The sequence below is a fragment of the Phyllostomus hastatus genome, unplaced genomic scaffold (assembly GCF_019186645.2).
Source record: "Phyllostomus hastatus isolate PE091 unplaced genomic scaffold, TTU_PhHast_1.1 phas_contig_34, whole genome shotgun sequence".
NCBI lineage: Eukaryota > Metazoa > Chordata > Mammalia > Chiroptera > Phyllostomidae > Phyllostomus > Phyllostomus hastatus.
Genome location: NW_025333857.1, coordinates 46,719,221 through 46,743,402, shown reverse-complemented (window position 1 = coordinate 46,743,402; position 24,182 = coordinate 46,719,221). Strand labels below are relative to the sequence as shown.

At 54.5% G+C, this 24,182-nt stretch overlaps 2 protein-coding genes and 1 pseudogene across 9 annotated transcripts in view; 2 read left to right on the top strand and 1 right to left on the bottom strand.

Annotated features, from left to right (window-relative positions):
- Positions 1-3: 3 nt before the first annotated feature.
- On the bottom strand, positions 4-4,966 carry CREB3 (cAMP responsive element binding protein 3). Of its 7 annotated transcripts, none has more exons than XM_045840084.1 (11): positions 4,897-4,945; positions 4,495-4,585; positions 4,069-4,206; positions 3,849-3,897; positions 3,699-3,766; positions 3,499-3,588; positions 1,754-1,860; positions 1,577-1,645; positions 819-903; positions 646-730; positions 4-565 (listed from the first exon to the last, which is right to left on the bottom strand). In XM_045840084.1, exons 3-11 carry the CDS (start codon positions 4,204-4,206, stop codon positions 261-263), a joined length of 996 nt encoding a protein of 331 aa, XP_045696040.1. In that variant the 5' UTR covers positions 4,495-4,585; positions 4,897-4,945; the 3' UTR covers positions 4-260. The 7 variants fall into 7 exon arrangements, with proteins under 7 accessions (XP_045696040.1, XP_045696039.1, XP_045696034.1 ...); XM_045840083.1 differs by having other exon boundaries at positions 3,849-3,996; positions 4,897-4,938; XM_045840078.1 differs by having other exon boundaries at positions 3,849-4,206; positions 4,897-4,944.
- Positions 2,238-3,296, top strand: LOC123819825 (annotated as a pseudogene).
- Positions 4,967-5,006: 40 nt separating the features above from the next.
- TLN1 (talin 1) overlaps positions 5,007-24,182 on the top strand; it is a 31,154-nt gene continuing 11,978 nt past the window's right edge. The window contains exons 1-31 of one of the 2 annotated variants that reach the window (XM_045840071.1): positions 5,007-5,146; positions 11,137-11,299; positions 11,516-11,613; positions 11,859-11,988; positions 12,083-12,235; positions 12,506-12,648; positions 12,751-12,878; positions 13,604-13,664; positions 14,299-14,403; positions 14,741-14,896; positions 15,653-15,754; positions 15,916-15,992; positions 16,229-16,409; positions 16,571-16,684; positions 16,796-16,904; positions 17,140-17,348; positions 17,514-17,612; positions 18,017-18,067; positions 18,617-18,784; positions 18,973-19,267; positions 19,714-19,880; positions 20,746-20,874; positions 21,055-21,171; positions 21,271-21,384; positions 21,586-21,720; positions 21,876-22,004; positions 22,428-22,530; positions 22,663-22,871; positions 23,263-23,382; positions 23,582-23,779; positions 23,965-24,104. In XM_045840071.1, coding sequence (XP_045696027.1) covers positions 11,170-11,299; positions 11,516-11,613; positions 11,859-11,988; positions 12,083-12,235; positions 12,506-12,648; positions 12,751-12,878; positions 13,604-13,664; positions 14,299-14,403; positions 14,741-14,896; positions 15,653-15,754; positions 15,916-15,992; positions 16,229-16,409; positions 16,571-16,684; positions 16,796-16,904; positions 17,140-17,348; positions 17,514-17,612; positions 18,017-18,067; positions 18,617-18,784; positions 18,973-19,267; positions 19,714-19,880; positions 20,746-20,874; positions 21,055-21,171; positions 21,271-21,384; positions 21,586-21,720; positions 21,876-22,004; positions 22,428-22,530; positions 22,663-22,871; positions 23,263-23,382; positions 23,582-23,779; positions 23,965-24,104 — 4,070 coding nt within the window. In that variant the 5' untranslated portion in view covers positions 5,007-5,146; positions 11,137-11,169. The remainder of the gene's footprint in view (positions 5,147-11,136; positions 11,300-11,515; positions 11,614-11,858; positions 11,989-12,082; positions 12,236-12,505; positions 12,649-12,750; positions 12,879-13,603; positions 13,665-14,298; positions 14,404-14,740; positions 14,897-15,652; positions 15,755-15,915; positions 15,993-16,228; positions 16,410-16,570; positions 16,685-16,795; positions 16,905-17,139; positions 17,349-17,513; positions 17,613-18,016; positions 18,068-18,616; positions 18,785-18,972; positions 19,268-19,713; positions 19,881-20,745; positions 20,875-21,054; positions 21,172-21,270; positions 21,385-21,585; positions 21,721-21,875; positions 22,005-22,427; positions 22,531-22,662; positions 22,872-23,262; positions 23,383-23,581; positions 23,780-23,964; positions 24,105-24,182) is intronic. The other variant, XM_045840072.1, reaches the window with a different exon arrangement.

The following is a 24,182-nucleotide window of genomic DNA, read 5'->3' as shown; positions in this document are numbered from 1 at the left end:
GCATCAGAATCACTTATTTATTTCTTTCCTCATCCCACCCCCTCACTGCATGAAATTTTCAAGATCAGTTGATTCCCCCAGGCCCATCATTCATGGGGTGATGGACACATAGGGGTACAAATAAAAGACCCAGAAAGCCAGTAAGTGTGGTGTTTGAGCCCTTGGGGTTCCCAAGGCTTCTGACAGGGCACAGAGGCTAAGACCAGCCCTCTCCCACTCCTTTTCACTCGGACACCAACTGTAGGCCCCAGGCCTGCACCCTAGCCTGAGTATCTGTCCTGCAAGATAATGGATATGGGTCGGTGGTCAGGGAGCCACCCCCCCTTTCTTGTGAGATTTGCATGCAGAGGAAAGAGGGGACCTGGGCAGGGGAAATGTGAGAAAGGGTCAGGGAGCGGCAACTTCAGGGGAGGCTCTGTGCCAGGAGCCCGAAGCATGTGGAACAGCAGGCAGCAAAAGTTGCCAGGAGCCTGGAGCTCATGGTCTGAGCTGTCTTTTGGTGCCTCCGACTGCAGGGCAGACAGCTCCGGCTGGTGAGGGAGGGCACGAAGCTGGCGGTAAAACACTGAGGAGACAAAGACTCTTCAGAGGCTGGCCAGGCTGCTCCCCCAAGTCCACCCTTAATAGTATCCTCAAGCCTCTCACCTCTATGCTCAGCTGGCAGGCTCCCCCTTGTGTCAGAGGAGTACATAGCAGGTACAAAGACGAGGCAGAGGGAGAACAGGAGGACCTGGAGCACAGGAAAAGGAAATGACAAAGAGCTCTGGATTGCACCCATGCCCACGTGTGAGAGAATGCTCTTTGATCGCCATCCTCACCAAGACACAGGTGCTGCTGCTGGTGGTTTTGTTTGCTACCTGAATGACCATGGCCTGCAGCCGCCTCAACTGATCCAGGAGGGACCTAGAAGAAGAGGGGACAGTGAACAGCCCCTGGCCTGGCACCCTGAGCTACAATGAAATCCTCCTTTTAAGGCCAGCTCTCTATCTGTGCACTAGGTCCTCTCAAAATAATATTAATAATAAAGTTGAATAACATGTTTTTCTCCTATATACATGAGAGACACAAACACTGAGTAACTTACTTTTAGTCCTACTTTTGCAAATGACTTTCTTCCCCTCTGTGGACAAAATGCCCAAAGTTCCTCCTTAAAACAAATACACACCCCTCTGCTCTGCTCTGCCTTAACGTCCTTTGCAAACAGTGGTTCTGCACTGCCGTAATAGCTACGCACATAATCCTCACTTGCCAGTCTATGTTCTCTACCTTTGGGCCCAACTCACCTGTGTTAGGGTTCCAGCCAGACTGGACTATGCTGTGCTCTCTCTCCTTAGAACACTCCCCATCCCTACTCCCCACCCCCGCTCTCCCACCTCCACAATGCTATCTACTATCAAATGTCATCTGCCCCATGAGGTCTTTCTTACTCCCTCTGTCTTTCTTGATACTTACCTTATCCTTAGTTACTTGTGAATGTATTCCCCATTATTGTGAGCTTTTTAGAATCAGAAACCCACTAAAGGCCAAGCTCCAGACCTTGCATGTTTGAGAAGGCAGTGATGTTGGAGTTGCTTACAGATTTTGTTCCTCCAGGAGCTGTACTTTGTTCTGTAGTTCCTGATTCTGGGCTGTGTATTTCAAGACCCTGAGGGAACAACAGGGATGTGGGGATATGGCCTGTATCCTCCCTTCAAAGACCTACTGCTTCCAGCTACTTCTGTTCCCCCACCCCGGAGTCCTTCTCCCAGCATACCTGCTCTCTAAAACCCCCACATACACCTTCTTCTTCCTGCGGCTCTCTTGAGCTGACTTCTTATTTCGAATCTTCCTCCGCACTTGTTTCAAAACTTGTTCCTCCATCTGACAGAACACAAGGAAAAGGTGTATCAGAAGAACGCTGGACCAGGGAGCTGGGAGGCAACCGAGTTCAATCACCTTGTCAATGCAGGGACCCCTTGTACAGCTCCCCTGACCAACAGACAGTTGGCTTCTGGCTGGATGCCTCCCAGGATCAGGTGTTAATGCCCTCACGAGCCAGACCACCTTCAACAATTTTATTAATTAAAAACCTTCCATATCTTGAGCCAGTATCTGCTTCTACAAGTTCTATCCATTAGACTTACCTAGTACCTAATCTTTGGGGCCATACAGAACAAATTAAATGATCCTTCACTATTTTAAGGCACTCAACATTTCATCTGTTAATCTGGGCAAAAATTTTAACTCATCTCCTCGGGATGGACGGCATCCTTTTAATACCTGTCAAAAATCTGGGCTCAAAACTGGACAACCAGATGTGGTCTGGCTAACACAGAGGAGAAGATGACAGTCACTGCTCTCTGTCAACCTCTGTTGATAAAGCCTCCAAACCCCATTCACTTTCTTAGTAGCCACACCACACTGCCAACTCATACTTTTAAGAAATTGAAATTCCTTTAATCTTCTGTCAGTGAACAGTGATTTCATCACTGTATCACAATATTATGCTTATAAAGTTGCCACTCATAGCTCGCACCTTGAAACTGAGGAATTTATACTTACTCTTATATTACACTAAGTAGTCTTACACTAAGACTACTTAGTCCAGTGTAAACGCTTAATTCTACCTTCCAGCTACAGGGGGATTACCACGAACCGGTGAAGTCTAAGTGTCGCACCCCTTGCTCACAGTGGTCTTTTTCCAAGTCCCTATACTGATGCGCTAATAATTCTGAATTCTAAAGCAAACATCAAAATCCATGTAAGCCCCACAAAACTAGGATCTGCCCCTGCATCTAGAATATTAACCACACCCCTCAGCTTCCTAGGAGCAGCAAATTTGCTACATTTCTCACTTCAGTCCTTTTCAAGTTACTAATAAAATTAACGAAACTGGTGATCAACAAGACAGCAGAGCAGCCTCCCCCGCAGGCGCAGATGTATAGATCTTTGTGAAGACCCTGAATGGCAAGACTATCACCCTTGAGGTTCAGCCCCGCGACACCACTGAGAAGGTCAAAGTTAAAACCCAAAACAAGGACGGGATCCCACCTGACCAACAGCGTCTGATTTTTTGCAGGAAAACAGCCAGAGGATGGCCACCCTGTCTCAGGCTACAACATTCAGAAAGAGTCTGCGCTGCACTTAGCGCTTCATCTGAGGGTTAGCATTATGGAGCCCTCCCTCAGCCAGTTTACCCAGAAGTACAACTGATGACAAGATGAACTGCTCCAAGTGTTACACCACTGCACCTCTGCACTGTCAACTGCCACAAGAAGTGTGGCCACACCAACAGCCTGCGTCCCAAGGTTAAATAAAGCCCCTTCACCACCCCCTCAGCCATAGGGCGGCCTTCTGGCTGAACTCTGTGACCCTGGGGCCTCAATAAAGTTTCCCTTTCATTGACTAGAACAGTAAAACAAAACAGAAAAATAAAAAAGGCCTACTTGGGATTCACAACCCCCCACTAACCTACTCACAACCCCCCACTAACTTTTGCTCAAGCAATGGAAGTCTTACCTTAGTGAGAGGAAGTGTTCCAGGCAGAGTAAGCCCCTCCTGCTCCAACAGCCTCTTCTCCTCATCTGTCAGTGTAAGCCTAACAATCTCCTGGGGTTACAAAAGGTGGGCAGCAAAGTTTCAAGGGGATGTTAGAGAGGAAGGAGGAATCCAGCCCCTACTCCTGCAATGTGGGAATAATCCTCCCATAAATCAAGTACCTGCTCTGCTGGCTTCTCCTCATGCAGTGGAGTCATCTGGGTCTCCCCTTTTCCACAGATCCCACCATCTGCAAAAGGGAAAGTGAATATCCATGCCCGTGAATATCCATGCCCTCTCCTTCCCCTCAAACTTCTCTATTTCCTACTCACCTAGATCTATGGAAACATGTTCTTGCGGGAGAGAGTAGGTGTGATCATGCTGGACAAGACGGGGGTTAGAGCTGCTGAGAATGTTCACCGATGCTGGAGGACTTGGCAGGGAGCTCAGGAAATCCTCTATGTCCCAATCGCTCAGGGCCTTCCCAGGATTCAAATTAACACTCCTTGACCAGTCACCACCCCTCAACTCCCCGACTGAGACCCCACCCACCTCGGAAAGTGGCAACTCCCAGTCCAGTGGAGCCTCCAAGACCTCGTCGGGCACCGCCCCCAAACCTCCGCTTTCCTCTAGCAGGAAGCCCAGCAGGTCCTCATCACCGGGGTCCAACGCCAACTCCATATAGGACATCTACGGAAAGAATGGGCAGAAACACTGGAATTCACCCCTCCATCTGGCCCCAACCCCGAATCCCATGCACGACCCCCACCGACTGTCAGTCAAACCCACCTATCCGCCAGCCCCTCTTTAGCCGGCTTTCCCTGTAGCTACTAGTCGTCGCTCTCAAACCTGGACCTGCCTCTCAGGCTCGACTCTCTGCAGCTTCCAACACAACGGAAGTGACCCACATACCCCAAAGCATTCCGGGACTTGGAGTTCGCTATAGTGCGGAAGTGGCCTTGGTGCTGCGCCACGTACCGGGAGCTATGCAAATGAAGGGGATGTCCCTGCTGAGTCCTTACACCCCAGGGCGGTCATTCTGGGGAACCGGCTCCGCCTTCGCCCCAAGCTAGAAAAAAGAATCAGAGACTAAAAAGGAATTCCAGCCCTGGCAGTTGTGGCTCAGTGGATTGAGCGCCGGCCTGCGAGTTAAAGTGTCACGGATTTGAATCCCAGTCTAGGACACATGCCTGGGTTGCGGGCCAGGTCCCCAGTAGAGGGCCCACTAGAGACAACCTCACAGATGTTTCTCTCCCTCTCCTTCTCCCTCCCTTCTCTCTAAAAATAAATAAAATTTTTTTAATAAATAAATAAAATTAATCTTTCTTTTAAAAGGGAACTCGAGCCCAGTTCCAGCCTTTTCGCCAGATTGCGCCCCACCTCTGCTTCCGGCTAGGGGCGCCCGGTTTTCGGCTGTCTCGTGAGCAACGAGAGCTGAGGCCAGAGCAGCTTCCGGCAGTCCCCGCAACCATAGAACGCCGGCCCAGGGCACCGCCCACGGGTGGGGGAAGTTCCGGGGACGGAAGTGGCCGAGTGTCGCCGAAGGGAGGGCGAGGCCGGATCCCGAGAGCCACCGGGAGAACTAGCCGGCTAACGGGCCGGCGGGCGGGGCACTAGCAGGGCTGCGCAGGTAGGTCGGACCGGGGGAACCGGAGCCTTAGGGTGTGGCTGCGAGGACAGACCCGGGAGGCGGGCGGGCGGGGCCCCGGACTTTCCTGCGCCTCCTGTTTCAGGTGTTGTTGGAGAGATTTCAGCGTCTGTCCATCTCGGCTTGGGCTCACGGTTAAAGTAGATCCTTTTGCTGGAGCCAGGGCCTTCCTGGGAGCAGTCCTCTGTCTCGGATAGGTTTTGGGGAGGGTGAGGAGTGGGGTGGCAGTGAGGTGCGGGGCGGGGATCGGTTTTGAGATTCGCTGATAGCGGGTATGTGGGTAGGAAAGCTTTGGGTGAGTTTGGGATTCAAGATTAGCTTTAGGAATTATAGAGCCACAGTTAAGATTTAGAGTTATTAGTGTGAGTCGGGTCATTATTATTTTGTTTTCTAGGATGACCAACATAAGTCAAAGTTAGAATTCAGGATCAACAACAGGAATTAGGTTAGAAATTGAGTTTTAGGGAGTAGAGAACCATGGCATAGTCAGTATTAAGACTAAACAGTGAAGGGGTGAGTCAGGAAAGGGATGAATGTATTAGGAAACAGGAAACAAGTTAGGGTCAAGGTTAACGTTAGGAATTAGGAGTGGTTCTAGAGATTGTGATTGACGTGAGGGTAGTTGACCTGAGGCAGGTAAAATGTAAGAGATTGACAGTAGGTATATGCCCGTGTTTTGCAGGAGGTCTCATTCCTGTGTAGTCTCAGGGGCTTTTTTTGACCCAGAATAAATGACAAACTAACTTCAGGCCATGGCTTTGGACTTCAGCTGGAATTGCAGGCATCTAGGTTTTCAGCTTTTTTTTTATTATACTCTTGAAGTCCAAGACTTTTCCAGTGGCCACCGAGTTGAGGGGCAGGGGTTTCTGGACTATGCTGTTTACAAGATAGGAGGTGGGAAAGGGAGAGGGACCCAGGAGGTATACAAAGCTTAGTCATAAATGGAGGACTGCATAGGGAAGAGGGGACTGGTGACTAAGCGGGAAATGGACCAAGGACACACTGTTGCCAAGGGAGAGAAGGATAACTGAGTCCTCTGAAAGTTCAGCCCCACTGCCTCCCATCTTCTCATTCCCCTGATACTAAGCCTTCCTCTCCAACTCGCATCCGTGACCCTGCATGTCAATCACACCCTTCCTGCATATCCCCTTGCAGAATACTTCCCTTGCCCTCTCCCATGTTCATCTTACCATCCGTTCCTAGCCTCAGTTCACCATCCCCTCCATCCCCTTACTTTACACATCCTACCTTAATTTACCCTCACCCAATCTGAGCTTTCACATCGTTCTGTAGCACTCTCCCACCACTTTTACCCACTCATTTACCTGCATGCCTTTTAGTCATCTGCTGAACACCCCACTCCCAGCCCAACACAACTGGCAAATAACCCTGGTCCCTGCTGTGGGCCGTCCTGATTCTAAGCCTCCTTAATTTCTTGGTCCACTTGTAGATCCCCTTCCCCCACTCCCCAAACAGAAAAGAGGAAATGAGACCCAAAGAGGAAACTGGGTCTTGCAGATCCCACGCCCAGGGAGGCCACTGACCACACCCCCATTTCACTCCCAGCATGACCCTGCCACTGACCATAGCGCTGTCCCCTACTCAGTGTGACCCAGGCACTCACTGGCTGCATCCCATGCCCCCAGCCCCTACAGCCACAGCTTTGCTTAGACACTACCAGTGTCCCTTCACTCTCCTCCATCCCCAGCCTCATTTAGCAGTGACCACAGGCCCATCTTCTCTCAGCCTCCCGTAGCCTGACCTCACCTCTGACCTCACTTCATCATCCCCTGTCTGAGCCTGTCCACGTCATTCTTCCCCTTCTCCCAGCCTGAGCCAGTGACTGCTCACATACATTGTTCTCCCACTGCCACCCTCCCCAGCCTTCCCCTACACCTGTCTTCCCCATTTCCAGCCCTGTACAGTCACTAACCCCATTTCTTCTTTTGTTTTTTAATTTTAGAAAGTATGTACGTGAATTTTATTTTTTTAAATTACAGTTGACATACAATGTTATATTCATTTCAGGTGTGCAACCTAGTGTTTGGGCATTCATACACCTTACAAAGTGATCACACTGATAATTCTAGTACCCATCAGACGCAGTACACTAACCCCGTTTCCTCCGCCACTACCTGGTGCTAAGCACATCCCGCCCCCCTTTCCCCACAGACTAACCACATTCCCTAACCACAGCCTCATTGTCACATTCCCAGCTCAACCCGATCCTTCCTTTTCCCATTCCCAATTTTTTACCTACACTCAAGCTGCCCCAGCCACTGGGTGGCTGCCAATGATAAGAAGCTGTGGAACCCCAGCCTGATTTTGGGTCCTGGTCCCTGACACTTGACAGGACAGACTGTCATCAGGTCCCATCAGTTCTACTCTTAAACATTCTAATGAGTGACATCCTTCTCTCCACTATTCTATCTCTAGTTTTATTACCTTTCACTCGTACTAATGCAGTGTCTTTCTAACTGATCTCCAAGGTAACTGTCAGAGTTATTTTCCTAAAATCCGGTTATGGTTATGTCCCTTCTCTACTCACCGCCTCCCTTGGCCTCTTGTTACCCTGCAGTAGGTACAAATCCCTCGTACTTCCCGCTAATCCTCCCTTGCTTTTTCATCCTAACCCTGACTTCCCCATCACTGCTCCCTTGCAGGTACCCTGCGCTTCAGCCAGCCTGTCTGCTCACTTCCCTCAGTGCTCCTCCGTGATTTCCTGCTTATCCACCTTTGCTTATGCTATTCTCTCTGCCTGGAATGCTACCCCGACTCATCTCTGGCTGGTGTGGTGGAGACCTTAGGCTCTGGAGTCAGAGAGACCTGGGTTCGGATCCTGACTTCACAACTTAGATGTGTAACTTTGGACAAGTACTTGGAACGAGTGTTTACTTTCTTTGAACCTCAGCTTTATAATCTGTAAAAATGGAAGTAATGATACCTACCTTGCAGGGTTGTTGTAAGGATTAAATGAAATTATGTACACAAAACGATGGACACATAGTTAATAAAAAGATAGATCGCTATTATTTTTTATACTTATTTATGTTTAATCCTGGCCTCAAAGGACACTTTTCATGGAGACTTTTTGGTCCCTCTTCCTTTACCTGAAGGGATCCTCCCCTGACCACATACCTCTGGGCTCTTACCACATCCTGCCCTCTGGTATAATTCTGTTTTTAACTGATCTGCTTGGCTGACTGGGAGCCCCTGGAGGTCAAAGGCTAAGTAGGGCTTACCCTGGGTTCCCAGGCACTGCGAGAGTCTGTCGCAGTCTCCTCCCCACAACAGGTCTTCAGAAAAGCGCGCTGCGCGGATGGAGGGAAAGTGCCCACGTGAGGGGGATGGCTGCGCTTGCTGACAGCATCGTGTTTGTGGGAGGCTGTGCGTGTGGGCTGAAGTCTTTGCGGCACGATAACGTGGTTGTGGGGGGATCTGGGCAGGGGCTGTGTGCCTGAGATAACATGCCTGTAGAGGCAGCGCACGTAGCTTTGTGGAAAAGAGCTCTGTGCAGGGGCCGGGGTGTGTGTGGGGAGGAGGAATAGGCTCCATTAAGGGTGTAGGTGAGCAGGGGCTGTGTTGAGGGAAGGTCAGGTCCAGACCTCCTGCTGCCCAGTCCAACCCTAAATGAGCCTCCAGCAACTCGAGGCCGGATATGTCAGTCTCACCCACAACCCTCACCACCCCTCCTCCTCGCGGTTGCGGACTCAGAGGCCAAATTTGGTAACAGACTGAGTGTTATTCCCCCAGCCCTCTTCCATTCTGACTCTGTGTACAGCTTTCTCTCTCCCTTGGTCCCTCTCTGTAAACTCCCTGTCTTTCTGCAGCTCCCTTTGTGGGTATCTGCTCTGACTACATTGTCCATGTGCCCCAAATTCCTTACCCCCAGTACACTTACATTCCATTCCTTGCTGGGATTTGACCTCCTGTCCTCCTTTCCCCCATCCCCCTCCCATTGCCCAACTCCTCTGGAATGTATCTCAGGAATGTCTTGAAGGAGGAGGAGTTCCCTGGGAGGGGGACATAGTGGGGGGTGGGGGTTGTTGCTGCTCCATAAAACATGGAAAGGGTAACAAAATTCTCAGGCCAGAGCAGGACCTGGGTAACTTCTCCCTGTACTTCTAGGGGCCTTGTTCTATGCCCTCGTCACCCTCAGGTCACTTCTCACTTCCCTTTTCTCGCTCACCCTCCTATAGCTATGTGGACGTACACTTAGGACCAGGCCGAGAGTAAGGGTGGGCATGACTCAACTCCCTTATCGGGGTCTCACCAGAGGTTTCCGTACTTGAGGAAGAAGGGGGTGTCCATGTGTCCGGAGGAAGTGGGGGGAGATGTACAATTTCAGCGTAGGGCGCGGGGTCCTTTCAGTCCTGCCCTCAGCTCCTCCGTCTCCTCCAGCTTCGCTCCAGCCCTCCAGACACCCCACATCCAGGTCTGTCCAACTGCTGGGAGAAGGGCCCAAGAAATGGGGAGGTGGGCAGAGAGCTAGAAGTGGGGACACTGGGAGGGTCCTCCCTTGTTTGGGAGTAAAGATAGAGAGCGTGCTGTGGTTTTTCTGTTGAGACTCTGGACTGTCAAGAAGGTCAAAAATGGTCCATCAGGCCCTGGTCCAGAGCCTTGCCACATCTGCCTCCTGTCTCCTGTCCCTCCCTAGATTGTCAGTTCCTCTCACCCCATCCTTTCCAACCTCTTTACCACCCGCCCCCCCCCAAATCATACCCCTTCCCAACTTTCCTGGTTCTCAGCTGCCTTCTGTATCCCAACACTCCTACTACTGTTTCCAACCTTTCCCCAGTCCTGCTTTTCTCCTTGGATGTGCTCACTCTCTTAGTTAAGAAGCACCAATCCCCTTACAGAGCTGGGTCACATCATCGGCTGCCAGGCAGACTTGTCCTCTTTTGCACTGTGAGCCATCTGCCACTTCCAGTGGCTCCTCCAGCCTACGAAGAGATGGTGCCAGGAGGGCAAGGGAGGGCAGGTTAGGACTAGTTTCCTGTGAGGCACTAAAAATACCATCACAGGAGGCAGTTGGGGTGGAAGGCAGAGTCTGAGAAGGACTTACTGAAGAGGAACAAGCGTAGGAGGAGTTGGGAGGATTTGATCACTTAGGGGCAGGGACTGAGTTAGAAGGACCAAGCTCTTTCTCTGACCTGCCTTGAAATCCTCCCCTCCGTGCCCCATCTTCCACAGGGTCTGATTCCCCTTCTGCAAAATGGAAGCATTGACTAGATAATTTCTGAGATCCCTTGGGATTAGAGGGTCACCATTCTAGTTTGACTGCCAGGGAAGGCAGACATGGGGCCCAAGCACCTTGGGGAGGCCCCCAGCCTCTCAGGTTAGAGGAAAGCTGGGACAGGAGCGTGCCCGGATAGCTTGCACGCCCGGGTTTGGTTTCCCTGCTAGACCAGCTAGTCAGTGTTTGCAGGCTTCAAAGCCCTTGGGAATTGTCTAATGTAACATCTTCATTTTGTAGAGAAGGAAGCTGAAGCTGCGAGAGGGAAGGTCACGTGGCCAGTCAGGACAGAGCTCTGAAACTCGCAGGCAGGGAAGAGCCAGCAGGATTTAGTGGTAGACAGAGAGAAAGACCGAACCAGGAAAAGATAAAAACGAGGCAGAGGCAGGGCTGGGAAAGGAGCAGGGGCAGAGGGAAGAGAGAGACGGTTGAAAGAAAGGAGGGAGGCACAGATTCCAGTGGTGAGGACGGGGCACCGTCCCCAGGTGACATTGAATTTCAGACTGTTCTTGCACCTTGCACGCTGGCTTCTTCTCCAGATGCCTTAGATGGTTAGGACTGGTCCTTTCGATGTAGCTAATCTTTCACTCTTCGAAATTATTAAATAAAACAAAAACAACCTCATTACTATGTGCTTTGGCGAGTCCCTTTCAAAAGCACCCCTCCCTGGGACACCCTGTGGGGGACTTCCTCTCCTTCCGCGAGGGTGTGCTAATGCCCCGATGCCGTGGGCCAGGTGTAGCCAGGCTGGAGAAAAGAAGCTGCCACCATGGTTGCGCTTTCGCTGAAGATCAGCATTGGGAATGTGGTGAAGACGATGCAGTTCGAGCCGTCCACCATGGTGTATGACGCTTGTCGCATCATTCGTGAACGTATCCCAGAAGCCCCAGCTGGCCCTCGTGAGTCTGATTACCCATGTGGCTGGGGTGGGGGTCCTCAGTCCCTTCTGCTAGGGATGACCCTGTTGTCCCCCAAGGCTACGCATACCTCAGGTCTATTGGTTCCCTCCCTCCCCTTTCCGCCCAGAGTCCCTGGGGAAATGGTAAGGGCAGTGGTGCAGCCATTCAGCCATCTGGGGTCCTCATAAGTCTGAGATGATCTATCCTCTCCTTTAGCCAGCGACTTTGGGCTGTTTCTGTCAGATGATGACCCCAAAAAGGGTATATGGCTGGAGGCTGGGAAAGCTCTGGATTACTACATGCTCCGAAACGGGGTGAGTATCACTTCATCAAGGATCACCAACATTCTCTTCTGTTAACTTCCGGGTTCCTCCGCCTATTTTTAGTGCCCGCATCTGTCGTCCCTGGTCCCTCCCATGCTGTCTATTCCAGGCAGTCATAATAGCCTGCTTTTGAGCGAGCCATTGTAGTCTTTTAGTAATCTCCTTTCCCGCTCTGGCTGCATTAAAAGGAAGTATGGCTTAAAGTGGGCCCCTACCTCCTATTCCTGCCCCAACAGGACACCATGGAGTACAGGAAGAAACAGAGACCCCTGAAGATCCGCATGCTAGATGGAACCGTGAAGACCATCATGGTGGATGACTCTAAGACTGTCACCGACATGCTGATGACCATCTGTGCCCGCATTGGTAAGGGGCCTTGGCGCAGCTGAGGGCTCAGGCAGGGGCGCTCCAACTCTGGCAAAAGATGCTGGTGCCAGTCCCTCCCCTGCTCTCTCCCCAGGTATCACCAACCACGATGAATATTCTCTGGTTCGAGAGCTGATGGAAGAGAAAAAGGAGGAGGTGACGGGCACCTTACGAAAAGACAAGACACTGCTGCGAGACGAGAAGAAGATGGAGAAACTAAAGCAGAAATTGCACACAGATGACGAGTGTAAGCAGAAGCGGAAAAAAGAGGGCGCTGGAAATGGTCAGGGAGGCCGGGGGCAGCCGTTTTCTCGTTCCTTACTGAACACCTGCTTTGGCAAGGCACAGCTCTAGACACCGGGGACGCATCCGTAATAAAACAAAGTCCCGCACTCACAGAACCTAACCTAGTAGTGAGAGAAGGTAGGAAGTGAAGAAGTGAACAAGCGAAAAGCCAGGCACCAGACAGCACAGGAGCCACGGAGGCTTGGGATTGAGCCGACTCTCTGTGTCCCAGTGAACTGGCTGGACCATGGCCGCACACTGAGGGAGCAGGGAGTAGAGGAGAACGAGACACTTCTGCTGCGGAGGAAGTTCTTCTACTCAGACCAGAACGTGGACTCCCGGGACCCTGTGCAGCTGAACCTTCTCTACGTGCAGGTGTGCAGAGGCCTCACCCAGGGTCGTGGGGGTAGGGAGAGGGGAGGGGGAGCGTCATCGCTTTGCCAACACCCGTTTGCCTCCTTTCCCTGTATTCTCCAGGCACGAGACGATATCCTGAATGGCTCCCACCCTGTCTCCTTTGACAAGGCCTGTGAGTTTGCCGGCTTCCAGTGCCAGATCCAGTTCGGGCCCCACAATGAGCAGAAGCACAAGGCCGGCTTCCTCGAGTGAGTGACTCACAGCTCGCAGCCCCTCCGGGCCCAGGACCGTCTGCCTTTGTGACCCCAGCAGTCCTGTCTCAACCCCAGGCCTGTCACCTCGTGTCCCCTCTGGAGGCACCAGGGTTTGACTCACATGGGTACCTTTTTAGCTCCCATCAGCCATTTGTCTCCTTACCGGCCCCATGTGGGATATAAAATAATCCAAAGCTCTGCCCCTGCTACCTGCATCTGAAGTAAGCATAAAATATTTTTGAGATTCCCTGAAGAATTTTGCTGCAGTAGCCGGAGGGAAATAGCATACATTTTTATGCAGAGGGAACATTGGATTTAGAAAGTCTCGAGTCTCCATCCCCTGGCATTTCTCAGAACATAGAGTCTGGCGTGGCTTTCTCAGCTTCCCACGGTCATGGTCATGGTCATCCTGCTAGTGAGCTTTTCCCACTCCCGGTTCCCCGAAGTAATGCTCCCGACCCTCTTTCTCTCGGGGACTGAGCCTCCAACTCAAGCTCCCTCAGTCCCCTCCCCTGCAGTGAGAGACAGGGGCTGCATTCATAAGCTGGCACTGTCACCTCTATTTCAGGCACAGTTCAGACCCTGTTCCCTCGGAGCCTCCCTTCTCCCCAAAGATAACACTGCCCCAGACATGTCCCCATGCCCCCAGGCCCACAGTCCATGGCCCATATGCCCCTGCTGCTGCCCACTCCACGCTGACCCTCCCTTTTCTGGTGTAGCCTGAAGGACTTCCTGCCCAAGGAGTATGTGAAGCAGAAGGGAGAGCGTAAGATCTTCCAGGTGAATGGGGACAGGGAACAGTGTTTGGGATGACCTGGGAGCTTTGCTGCTTAATCCTCCTGACTGAATGGACCCCGCCCCTTCCCGCCTGCTTCCACTTTGCTTCCACCCACCAAGCTGTTCTCCCACCTCTCCCGCGCCAAGAAAGTAGAAGACCTGGGCTTTTAGTCACGGCGCCATCGCTGCATTTGCTGTGGAGTTCGATCTTGTTTTCTTTTGTTGACCTCTAATGCGGAATAAGAGCGCCTGCCCTGCCTGGGGTTGATAGGAGGATCGAGTGAGATAGTATGTCTGAAGTTACTGTGAAAAATGTGTCTTTGTACAAATGTAAGGTGTTATCCCCACTCTGGGTATTCAGCCCAAAGGCTTTCTATTGGACCTTCTGCTTCCTCACTGGCCGTTCACATTTCTGGAATGTCTGCAAGTCCCCTAACTGCTCCCCTGGAACCTTCGCTTCCGCAGAGCCTTTGTCAGCCCCCAGCTCGTCACCCTCGATTCCCGTACCCTGCGCTCCCTAACCTTTCCTGTGTGCCCACGATGCTCTTCAACCACAGCCAACATCCCACCTGAACTGCTGGTCTGTGGTACTATCCTCCCCGTGTTTTACTAAACCTGCTCTCGTTTCATGCTCTAGGCACACAAGAATTGTGGGCAGATGAGTGAGATTGAGGCCAAGGTACGCTACGTGAAGCTAGCCCGTTCTCTCAAAACATACGGAGTCTCCTTCTTCCTGGTCAAGGTGGGTTACGGACCCCTCTTACTGCCCTCCTTATTTCCACTTCTACTCTTCCCTGTTTGAAAGGCCAACCCTGCCCTCAGTCACGTTTCGTAGCATCCCCCGAGCGGCCAGTTCTCTGCCTTGTGAAAAGTGGCCCACTGTCAGTTCTCGACCACCGCTTCCCTCCCTGCTCTGCACTTCCCCACCTTCCCTCTCCCTGAACTAGCACCAGGGACCCCCGTGTGCAGTGAGTGCTCCTGCCTACCTCAGCACCCCCTCATGGCCTTGATCTGCTTTGACCATTCACTTTTCATTCGAGCTCTGACCTGTAACCCCAGCGATAACCTCTGCCTCACAGGAAAAGATGAAAGGCAAGAACAAGCTGGTGCCCAGGCTGCTTGGCATCACTAAGGAGTGTGTGATGCGAGTGGATGAGAAGACCAAGGAGGTGATCCAGGAATGGAACCTCACCAACATCAAACGCTGGGCTGCCTCTCCCAAGAGCTTCACCCTGGTGAGCCCGGGGGCTCAGAGGAAAAGTGCTTGGGGTTTTCAGGGAAGGGGCAGCTGCAGAGGCCTTTGCGCCTCCCTCGGGGCAGGCGCACAACCGCCTCCAGAGAACAGGGAGGACTCGGGAACCGTTGCAGGATCGTGGAGGTTAGAGGAGAAGCTCCTGGGGAGCTGAGTGATGCGTAAATGAGACTTATTCTTTCAAATCAGCAGAACAAAACTGTAAATGTTAAGCTGAGATCACAGGGAACTCGAGGAGAGGGAGGGAAAGGTAACAGGAAAACGTGCCTCCCCTATTCCAGCAGCAGCTACACCCTGTAATCATCCCCTCTGGCCTTGTGTTTTGGTGTGGAGCGTTAAAGCCAATACCAGCTCAGTGAGGTACCCCAGTGACAGAAGTTAGTAAACGCTGGTTTTCCCTTTTCCCTTTTCAATACTGGTTTGCCAACCTTCAGGTGTGGTCATTTAATGGGAAATGTTAGTGTCCTCCTAATTTTATTACCCTGAGAGAAAAAAGATTTCCCAAATGGCACGTGCAGCATGAAGACCACTCCTCAGAAATAAAATATTTCCCTCACAGGAGGGGCATAGAGGAATGGGAGATGGATGAAAACAGAGGAACGGGATGAGGCGGGCGCGCCCTGGAGGGCTGTCTGCGTGGGAGGAACCCTCATCACCGCAGCCCTGGGACTCCCGTCCTGCCCTTTCCATCCCACATAGATTTAAGCTTCTCCTCTAAGCTGCCACCTTGTCACCCTAGGACTTCGGGGACTACCAAGATGGCTACTACTCGGTGCAGACGACAGAGGGCGAGCAGATCGCTCAGCTCATTGCCGGCTACATCGACATCATCCTTAAGAAGGTGAACACCGCCTGCCCCCCACCCCCGCCTGCTCCCTCCCTCCCCTCTCCTGCTCCCCAAGCTAGTCCTTTAGAAATGGGGACCCAGGTCCTGGAAAGCAGCTGATCGGGGAAAGAGGAGGCTGCCTTTCCCTCACTCTTGTTCTCTTTTCCTTTCTACAGAAAAAAAGCAAAGACCACTTTGGGCTGGAAGGAGACGAGGAGTCTACTATGCTTGAGGACTCAGTGTCCCCCAAAAAGTACGAAGGGAACAGGGCTGATCTCACGGTTCAGGGGCGGGGAAGGCGAGCCTTGCCTCCAAAGACTGTTGGAGGGTGTGGAGTCCTCAGAATGGTTCTCCAACGCGTCGAAGGCTGTAATGAGACCTCAGACCCCCTCCCCCCTCAGACCCCAGGACCTGCGAAGGCAGAAGAGCTGGTGGGAGGGGGGCAAGAGGAAGATGACCAGAGTGCTCCTCCGCATGTCCCCTCTCTAGGTCGACAGTCCTTCAGCAGCAGTACAACCGGGTGGGGAAGGTGGAGCATGGCTCGGTGGCCCTGCCTGCCATCATGCGCTCTGGAGCCTCAGGTCCTGAGAATTTCCAGATGGGCAGCATGCCCCCTGCCCAGCAGCAGATCACCAGTGGCCAGATGCACCGAGGACACATGCCTCCGCTGGTAAGCGTGCCCCCTCTGCCCCCACAGTACTGGGCCCTCCCCGCCTAAACCAGAGTTAGGCAGGCTTCTCCCCATCCCAGTCTGTACACCTCTCCCCAGCCCCAGGTGCTCCTTTACCTCCTCCTTCCTCTAAATGTTCCCTCTTACTCCTCTCCTCGTAGACTTCAGCCCAGCAGGCACTCACGGGGACCATCAACTCCAGCATGCAGGCCGTGCAGGCTGCTCAGGCCACGCTGGACGACTTCGACACGCTGCCCCCTCTGGGCCAGGACGCCGTGAGTGTGGGATGGAGGAGAGGGCAGTGGTGCTGCGGCTGGGACTCCCAAGGAGCGCGGTTGGGGTTCCCCAGAACAGTAGACCTTGAGGTTGGTTTCTCCTCCTTTCAGGCCTCTAAGGCCTGGCGGAAGAACAAGATGGACGAATCGAAGCACGAGATCCACTCCCAGGTGGACGCCATCACAGCCGGGACTGCCTCCGTGGTGAACCTGACCGCAGGTGGGCTGGACGCCGAGCTCACGTGTGTGTGTGGTGGGATGGGGGGAGGGCGAGCACGTGCAAGCACGCGTGTGACTGGCTTGGGTGTGACCGCACCCTGACTCATGGAAGGGACTGTGTGTGTGTGTTTCTCGGGCTGTCTGCGTGACTAACCGTCTGTGATCGCCCTCCTCCCAGTCCGTCGTCTAGCCTGCCCTGTGCCTCACGCACGCTCCGCTCCTCTTCCTGCCCCCAGGGGACCCCGCAGAGACCGACTACACCGCGGTGGGCTGTGCAGTCACCACCATCTCCTCCAACCTGACGGAGATGTCCCGCGGCGTGAAGCTGCTCGCTGCCCTGCTGGAGGATGAGGGCGGCAGTGGCCGTCCCCTGCTGCAGGCGGCGAAGGGCCTGGCGGGGGCAGTGTCCGAACTGCTGCGCAGTGCCCAGCCCGCCAGTGCTGAGGTCGGGGGCCACGGGGGTGACACTAGGGAGGACAGAGGGTTTGAGCCCGAGGAAAAGGGGGCAGTCCCAGCCTCAGGGTGGAAGTGTGGGACCCGTGGGCACATAGGACCCTTGGGCTTGTGGGCAGGGATTGGGCAGCTTCTGACTGGTGTTCACTCTCCACAGCCCCGTCAGAACCTGCTGCAAGCAGCTGGGAACGTGGGCCAGGCCAGTGGGGAGCTGTTGCAGCAAATTGGGGAAAGTGATACTGACCCCCACTTCCAGGTTGGTGACTTACCCAACCCCCAGAACCCCGACTTTTGGGAGGTGACTTCTGATCCTGCATCTAGCTTCTGGTCCTACCATGAATTGAGCGCTCCCAGCCTACGTGAACCTGTTTCCAAGAATGATACTGGGAACCTCCACTTCATCTTTAGGGGATGAGAATTCAGAACCTCTGATTCCAAACTTAACCTACTAGTTCACTTTGGCCCAAACTAATATGTTTTAGCCACCTGTCATCGTTTCCCTGTCTTTCCCATACGTAGCCCTGGCCCTAACTCCAGGACATCTTAAGCCGCCTCCAGTCCTTTAAACCTCCCCATCCCGGGGGCACAGTTCCTCTAGCTTCCCCTCCCCACCCCGTGCCACTTTCCTCACTGACTTGTCATCCTGGATTTCCCATGCAGATATGTGCTCCCAGAGGGTCTGGGGTTCGGTCTCACCCCGATCCCCCCACGGTAACGGCCTCTGGCCTGGGCCCTCCCAGCTTTGTCCTCTGAGCCGCATACACTCGTTTCTGCACCTCTCCCCCGGCCTCCCGGCTGGGGGAGCAGAACAGGATGGGAGGCGGGGCTCGAGAAATGGGAGCAAGGAGGGCAGTGCAGGGACGGGTTCCCCAGACTCCAGGGTGACTGCTCCCAACCAAGATTGAGAGGAAATGGAGAAAAGAAGCTGGAGATGGGGGGTGGCCCCCAAAGGACCCCCTCTCTTCTCCATACTGTGACAGCGCTGCCCTCCCTCCCGTGGCTGACCGAGTGTATCCGCCTCGCACACCTGCCCCTTTGGTGTAGGCTCTGTTTCTCTCGGTGTCGGTGTGGGTCTGCTCCGTGGTGGGGTGCTGTCCTCCCGGGTGCGCAAGGCAGGGGTTTGGGGTAGTTCTGGTTGCTTCTGCATACACTGTCCTGTGATTGGAATCAGTGGGAATAATGAACCAGCTTACGCCTCTGAGGAGGGTCCAGGGATCCCAAGCCTGGTCTCAGGCCATGCTGACTGCCCCATTCTCACAGGAGGTGCTGATGCAACTAGCCAAGGCCGTGGCAAGTGCTGCGGCTGCCCTGGTCCTCAAGGCCAAGAGTGTGGCCCAGCGGACAGAGGACTCAGGGCTTCAGACCCAGGTTATCGCTGCAGCAACACAGTGCGCCCTGTCCACCTCCCAGCTGGTGGCCTGTACCAAGGTGAGTCCCAAAGGTGGTTCTAGCCTGTGCTGAGGGGTGATGCTGCCACCCTCACAGGAGCCTCTCGTCTTATATCTGTGGCTCCTACAGCCTCATCCCCTAACCCAGCGACTGCTGTGAATACCAGCGACACCTCACCTTTGACTCTGTTCCCTCGCCTACGTCTCTGACACTCAGTTTGCCCACAGGTGGTGGCACCTACGATCAGCTCACCTGTCTGCCAGGAGCAGTTGGTTGAGGCCGGACGACTCGTAGCCAAAGCTGTGGAGGGCTGTGTGTCTGCCTCCCAGGCAGCGACAGAGGATGGGCAGCTGTTGCGGGGGGTGGGAGCCGCAGCCACAGCTGTCACGCAGGCCCTGAACGAGCTGCTGCAGCATGTGCGGGCCCACGCCACCGGGGCTGGGCCTGCTGGCCGTTACGACCAGGCCACCGACACCATCCTTACAGTCACTGAGAACATCTTCAGCTCCATGGGTGATGCCGGTAAGGACTCCACCCCTGGGAAGGCAGCGAACCCCAGTGAGGCTCGCCAAGCCCATTGGACATTTCCTTGCAGTCCCGCCCCCTCCCCCTAAGGACTCAGCAAAGGAGACTGGGTCCCCCGTCTGTAACGTAGGAACATACCCCTGCTCTGCCTTCTGGGGCACACTGCAAGACTGTATCAGTGTATAGAAAAACGTGGGAAGTGGTCTTAGTAGGAGATAACCATCCCCACTGTACTCCACCCCGTCACCCCCAAAAGCCTTTACAAAACGTGTCTCACCCTCTCAAGACTTTGTTGAAAATACCCATCAAAGCCCACCAGGAAATCTGTTTCTCTCCACTGTCACGGAAGGCCTCACCCCTACCTCGTCTGCGCCATTTCCCGCGCCCCTGGCACCCTCTCGGTGACTCTGGCTTCCTCACCTGATTGTGCCCTGTCCCCTCAGGTGAGATGGTGCGACAGGCCCGCATCCTGGCCCAAGCCACCTCTGACTTGGTCAACGCCATCAAGGCCGACGCCGAAGGGGAGAGTGATCTGGAGAACTCCCGCAAGCTATTAAGTGCTGCCAAGATCCTGGCTGATGCCACGGCCAAGATGGTGGAGGCCGCCAAGGTACAGAGACTTGTGTGCAGACCCCCAGACTGGGCCCCAAAGGGAAGTAGACTAGCCCGGATGGTCACCCTCAGACAGGGGGAGATGCGGGGAAAGCGGAAAATACAAGAGAACAAGTACAGGAGCACTTAGGAAGTAACTGTGTCCCGAAGTTGCCAGTGAACAGTGGCCTGGGCTTCCCGCCAGTATGATTCCCGGAGTCCTCACAGACTGACTGGCAGCCGTACCCTTTTCCTTCCTCTGAGTCCACTGTCTGCTGTTCTTTCTTTTCCCCACTTCCTGCCACCACCAGCCTGGGGTCCCTCTGCTTTCTGGTCTCTCCTATGAATGCACCTGGGCCTTCAGTCCCAGGGCCTCCGCCACTGGTACTGCAGGGACGAGGCAGTGGGACACAGGGACAGGGCGCCAAGGACCGTCAGGAAGAAGCCAAAAGACTCCCAGGTCCCCTGGACTCGGGGGTATTTTTCTTTGCAGGAGCAGTCAGGTTTCCAGCTTTGTGGAACCCTGAAATCCCTGCTCTAAACTGCATCCTCCTTGTTCCAGAGAGTCCAGCTCACCCCGTTTGCCAGTGGTATTTTGTGGGGAGCTGGGGGAGAAACATGGCCTCTTCCCCAAAGAGGACCAGAAACTGACCCACCTAAAGAAGGGATTTTAGCATCCCAAAGGGGAGCCAGGGTCCACCCACGGTTTCCCATTCACCTGCCTGAGGTGCCTGTGTCAGTGGTCATTGTCTGTTGGCCAGTGGTCAGTGGGGATATTAGAGGTGACTCTGGGAGACAGGCCTGAGTCTGGAGAGGTCAGAGCAGAGTTTATGGAGGGTCCACAGGGGTGCCGGGCCGTGACAGTCTGTCTCCCCACCTCTCAGGGAGCAGCTGCCCACCCTGACAGTGAAGAGCAGCAGCAGCGGCTGCGGGAGGCAGCCGAGGGCCTGCGCATGGCGACTAACGTGGCCGCGCAGAATGCCATCAAGAAAAAGCTGGTGCAGCGCCTGGAGGTGAGGCTGAGGGACAAACCAGGATAAAGAGGGTGTGGGCGCTGTGGGGGGACTGAAACTCGGAGGGACGTGTGGAGAGAGGGTCCCTCACTGTTTCCCTGGAGGATAGCATGGGCAGGGTCAGCCGGGGACTGGGTTCGGGAATGCCCGGGGCTTGTCCTGACTACTCTGTCCTCACAGCACGCGGCCAAGCAGGCTGCAGCCTCCGCTACACAGACCATCGCTGCAGCCCAACATGCAGCCTCCACCCCCAAGGTCTCTGCTGGCCCCCAGCCCCTGCTGGTGCAGAGCTGCAAGGTGAGAATGGGGGAAGTGTGTGGGAGGAGGCATGGGAGGAGAGGGACTTTCCCCCCAGTCTGTTCGGGGGAGTGACTCTCATGACATTTTCATCTGCAGGCTGTGGCAGAGCAGATTCCACTGCTGGTGCAGGGCGTCCGAGGGAGCCAAGCTCAGCCGGATAGTCCCAGTGCGCAGCTAGCCCTCATTGCTGCCAGCCAGAGCTTCCTTCAGGCAAGACACCCTTCCCCACCTCTCAGACCAGACTTTTCCTGCCCTCCCAAGTCCCCTAGAGCTCCCAGCATGTAAATCTCCACCAAGAGTCTCTGTCCCAGTCCCAAGCCCCAGTGCTCACCTGTCCTGACTGTCATTAGTCCCTGCATGAAGCCCAGAGCGAGGATGACGCCCTTCACCTGCCTGTCTGTTCCCCAACAGCCAGGTGGGAAGATGGTGGCAGCTGCGAAGGCCTCCGTGCCCACGATTCAGGACCAGGCTTCGGCCATGCAGCTGAGCCAGTGTGCTAAAAACCTCGGCACCGCATTGGCCGAGCTCCGCACTGCTGCCCAGAAGGTATGGGGGCCGCCTTTCTTTTTGGAAGGTGGGGGTGGAGTCCTGGGATAATGGGGAATCTGCAGGATAACCTGAAACAGGGATGACTCCCTAACCCGAGACATCAGTAGGATGTCGCAGTGCCTCCTACACCCCAAATTCCCGTATCACTGCAGGCTCAGGAAGCATGTGGGCCTCTGGAGATGGACTCTGCCCTAAGTGTGGTGCAGAGCCTAGAGAGAGACCTGCAGGAGGTGAAGGCTGCAGCTCGAGATGGCAAGCTTAAACCCTTACCTGGCGAGACGGTAAGTATTCTTAAGACCTCATTCTTTTTTTTTAAATCCACAACTCAGGACATGCTTACTGATTGTAGAGATAGGGGAAGGGAGGGAGAAAGAGGGAGAAAAACATCCATGTGTAAAACATCGATTGGTTGCCTTTCATACGCGACCAGAGACCCAACCCACAATCTAGGCATGTGCCCTGACTAGGAATTGAACCCATGACCTTTCAGTTTATAGAATGGAGCTCCAACCTACTTAGCCACACCAGCCAGGGCAAGACCTCATTCTTACTTAAACCCTGAAGTCCTTCCTCCCACCTATGCCCCAGAGCTGCCCAAAACCTCATTTAAGACTGCTGGCTGTCCCCAAGCAGCTTCTCAAGTTCCCTTTTCCCAGTTTCTCCTGTACCTGAGCCCCACCCTGAAATTCCCCCTGTATCCCCAGATGGAGAAATGTGCCCAGGACCTAGGCAACAGCACCAAAGCAGTGAGCTCCGCCATCGCCCAGCTGCTGGGGGAGGTTGCCCAGGGCAATGAGAATTATGCAGGTATGTGGGTATGGTGAGGTGGATGGGGGAACAGGAGCTGGATGAGGGACAGGGCCTGACAGGAAACCACTGGGATAGGGCCACTGGTGACGAAAGTGCCTTTTCCCTTTCCTTCCTCTCCTGTCTCCCCAGGTATTGCAGCACGGGACGTGGCAGGCGGGCTTCGGTCGCTGGCCCAGGCCGCTAGGGGCGTAGCTGCCCTGACGTCAGACCCTGCAGTGCAGGCCATAGTGCTCGACACAGCCAGTGATGTGCTGGACAAGGCCAGCAGCCTCATCGAGGAGGCTAAAAAGGCAACCGGCCATCCAGGGGACCCTGAGAGCCAGCAGCGGCTCGCCCAGGTCAGGTATCAGGGAGGGGCCCGGTCTGCCCTCTCCCCCAGATCCCATCAGAAGGCCCACTCCGGTGGGGGCAAAGCCTCATCCGCACTGACGGAGGCGCAGTTTCTGAGGTTGCTCTCCAGCTCTCCTCCCCGGGCCCCACCCTTTCTCTCCGTCCCAGCAGCAGTGTCTCAGTTAGACCGTGGCAGAGGCCCAGCCAAACACCGGGTTTGGGGAAGTTTGATCGCTGTCACTGGACACCCTGACTTCAGCCCACTCAGCTACAACACCCCCATTCCCATTTCACTTTAAGGGGGCAGTGGAGCAGTGGTCTCTTGTGCCTGTGCGTGGAGGAGGGAATCTCCCAAATTGTTTTCCATTTTGGCAACGCCCCATCTGCTTTCTACCTCAGGTGGCTAAAGCAGTGACCCAGGCCCTGAACCGCTGTGTCAGCTGCCTGCCTGGCCAGCGAGATGTGGATAACGCCCTGAGAGCGGTGGGAGATGCCAGCAAGCGCCTCCTCAGCGACTCGGTAGGAGGACTGGGGGCGTGGGGGAAACGCAGGGGCCGGAGAATGCCAAGCTTCTCCTTCACCTCCACACCTCTCCCTGAGCCTGACTTCCCAGACGTGTTCCCTTTCATCGCTTCCGGGCTCCAGGCCCTTGTCCCAGCGCTGCTTTACCACGCCCGTCCTCACGTTCCTGCACCTGACTTTCTCACTGACCCCGCAGCTTCCCCCCAGCACCGGCACATTTCAAGAAGCTCAGAGCCGGTTGAATGAAGCTGCTGCTGGGCTGAATCAGGCAGCCACAGAACTGGTGCAGGCCTCTCGGGGGACCCCTCAGGACCTGGCTCGAGCTTCAGGTCGATTTGGACAGGACTTCAGCACCTTTCTGGAAGCCGGCGTGGAGATGGCAGGACAGGCTCCGGTATGCAGAGGCACAGGGTCTGGGTCAAGGTCTAGATAGGAGACACCTTTGTGACCGTGGAGCTCTGCTCCCAGCGTCCCCCTCTCCCCAGTCTCCAGCAGTACTTGAGTGTCCAGGATAGAAGACCCCCTTAGAGACAGGTAAGAAAGGACCAGACACTGTGTTGACTTTGCCACCTTTGACAGAGCCAGGAGGACCGGGCCCAGGTTGTGTCCAACTTGAAGGGCATCTCCATGTCTTCAAGCAAACTTCTTCTGGCTGCCAAGGCCCTGTCCACGGACCCGGCTTCCCCCAACCTCAAGAGTCAGCTGGCTGCAGCCGCCCGGTGAGTAGGGGCTGGGAAGCCCAGCCCAGTACCACTGGAGAGACTAGGGAAGGGGCATTTCATGAGGTGTCCTGGCTT